Source organism: Garra rufa, chromosome 23, assembly GCF_049309525.1.
Source record: "Garra rufa chromosome 23, GarRuf1.0, whole genome shotgun sequence".
NCBI lineage: Eukaryota > Metazoa > Chordata > Actinopteri > Cypriniformes > Cyprinidae > Garra > Garra rufa.
This window is the reverse complement of record NC_133383.1, coordinates 4,862,772-4,865,281: the sequence shown is the minus strand read 5'-3', so window position 1 is coordinate 4,865,281 and position 2,510 is coordinate 4,862,772. Positions and strand designations below refer to the sequence as shown.

Below are 2,510 nucleotides of genomic sequence, written 5' to 3'. Positions count from 1 at the left end.
GTTTTGTTTTTTTAAGTTGTCTTTTTTATTATTAATTTTTTTTTTTACAGTGATTTTTGTAAAAAAGAAATGATTCAATGAATCATTTACAATGATTCAAGTTAAGTTATAGAACTTTTTTGTTTCTTTTTATTAATTTAATTTAAAACGTTTCATTAAAAGAAAAAGGTTAGGAATATTTTGTATGTTATGTTTTATTTAATCTTTTTAACATTTAATGAATTTATTGTGTTGTTTTAAATTAATTGTTGTAATTAAGAAAAAAAAAAGACGTTTAAGTACTTGAGAATTTACTTTTGAATTTTTCAAAGTTTATAAAATGTCTTAATTCTGTTAATCTGGCTCGTGGTCCTATAAATTGCACAAAGCTTGCGAAGTCAAAGATTTTAGCATGTTTTTGACCTCTGTTTTCTGACTTCATTCAGGCGGAAGGGACCTTCACGAAGACGGCGATGGACAAGGTGCAGAGCAGCTACCTGCGTTCTCTGCAGGAGATCGGGGAACTGTTGAAAAAGAGAGCGGACACGATAAAATCCCTCAAAATCTGAGCGCTCCGTCGATCCGGTCCCCGACCCGCACGGCTCCATGCGACGGCGTCCCTCGGTCCCTAACGCATCCTCCCGTCTCAGTCTGTGAACTCAGCTGGTCTCGTCTCCTCTTCCTATTTATCCGTCTCATTACTCACGTACAGACACAGGCACACTGTAAACTCCAACAACAACAACGGCTTCAGCACAAACGTCTACGGTGCTATGCGCGGCACTTTTAAGTGGCAACGTAAACTTCATATCCCTAGCGAAACTACATAGGCAAATGAAAATAAGCAATTTTAGAAGTACTGCTATAAATTATTGTACATAGTGTGAAGATGAAATGAATATCAACGACGACTCCTTGGCGAACTTAAAATGAACTGCTTTGTCCTTTTGTCCACGTCTTGCGTTTCTCGTTTCTCCCACTTCCCAGCCGTAAAACCTCGCGATCGACGGTTCGTTTTCAGACGACGCTCCAAAGCTACACGGTCCATATCGCTAGCAGCCAACTTCCAGACTGACACGCTCTGCGACGCGTTCACGTAGCCGTCTTGCGATGCACAACCAGCCATGAGCTACGCTTCGTCCCGAGGAGATTTTGCGCAAACTTTCGGCGGGGTGGCGCGAGTATCCAAATGCTTTGGGTGCTTCTATTGCGATATTGGTTTGTATATTACAAATGACTTTACTTGAGCCACAAGCGTACGAAATGTAGCTTTCCCGACTGTTTGTTTGGATTTGCCACCATAGCTTTGAGAGCTACTTGAGGTTGGGAAAGTTTGTTGACATTTGATTGATGGTCAAAGACGTTTATTCAATCATGTTTGGAATTAGTTTTATCCGTAAAGTGATGAATGAATCGATTGGTTGGGGCGCGTTGTTTACTTTGAACTCTGAAAAATTGATTGCACTGATGATGTCCCTTAAATGAGGTTTTATTATTGTTGCATACCAAAAATTGTCTAAATTAGGCTTGCGTTAAAGGGTTAGTTCACCCCATTTTCTCACACTCATGTCATTCCAAATCTAACTTGGATCAAACTCAGTAAAGCAATTTCTCATGGCTTTGGAGGGACATGAGGTGAGTAAAGGCGGGGGTGAACTAACTCTTCAACGTCGCAGTAGACTCGAAGCTAGGTTTTTATACGACTGATTTGTTGATGTCTACCGGGAAGTGCAACTTGTTTACAATGTTTCCGAGCGCTATTATGAATCATGTTTATAGCGTGTGTTATACGGTGTGCTGCAATCTACGGGCTTTCACTGCTTTATACTTGCTCGGGGAGGGTGGAAGGATGCTTTTCTCTTTTTTTATTTTTACTTTGATCCAACATGACGGGATGCAGGACAGGTTGTGCAACGAGCGGCTCCTCCTTTTCGCGTCGCTCCGGGACTGAAGGGCTCATTCTGTGTCCTCGCCGTCACAAAGCACGAGGACGACAGACGCTTCTGGACTGAGGAGGTCGTTTGGAGGTGGTTGGTAGTGTGTCGGCTGACGAATTCTTTTGTTAGGGAAATTGAGAAAATACAAACAAAAACACTGGAATGTGAAAAGGAGTTTTTTTAAATAAAATGTTCCACATGTTGCGTCTGCTTTGGATTTTTTGCAATATGGCGTGTTTAATCCAACAAACTTACAGTTGAGGTAAAAAGTTTACATCCCCTTTTCAGAATCTGCAAAATGTTAATTATTTTACTAAAATAAGAGGAATCATACAAAATGCATGTTAATGTTTATTTAGTACTGACCTGAATAAGATATTTCACATTAAAGATATTTACATATAGTCCACAAGAGAAAATAATAGTTTATTAATACAATTTATAAAAATCACCCCGTTTACATTCGAGTCTTAAAACTGTATTGTTACCTGAATGATCCACAGCTGGGTTTTTTTTTTTTTTTTTTGTTCATGAGTCCCTTGTTTGTCCTGAACAGTTAAGCTGCCAACTGTTCTTCAGGTCCCACAAATTCTT

The 2,510-nt window shown here is 39.5% G+C and overlaps 1 protein-coding gene across 1 annotated transcript in view; it reads left to right on the top strand.

The window, feature by feature from the left end:
• The window catches only part of naa25 (N-alpha-acetyltransferase 25, NatB auxiliary subunit), a 29,697-nt gene extending 27,577 nt beyond the window's left edge, over window positions 1-2,120 (top strand). Inside the window, exon 24 of the mRNA XM_073829376.1 lies at window positions 426-2,120. Coding sequence (XP_073685477.1) covers window positions 426-548 — 123 coding nt within the window. The 3' untranslated portion in view covers window positions 549-2,120. The remainder of the gene's footprint in view (window positions 1-425) is intronic.
• The last annotated feature ends 390 nt before the right edge of the window (window positions 2,121-2,510 follow it).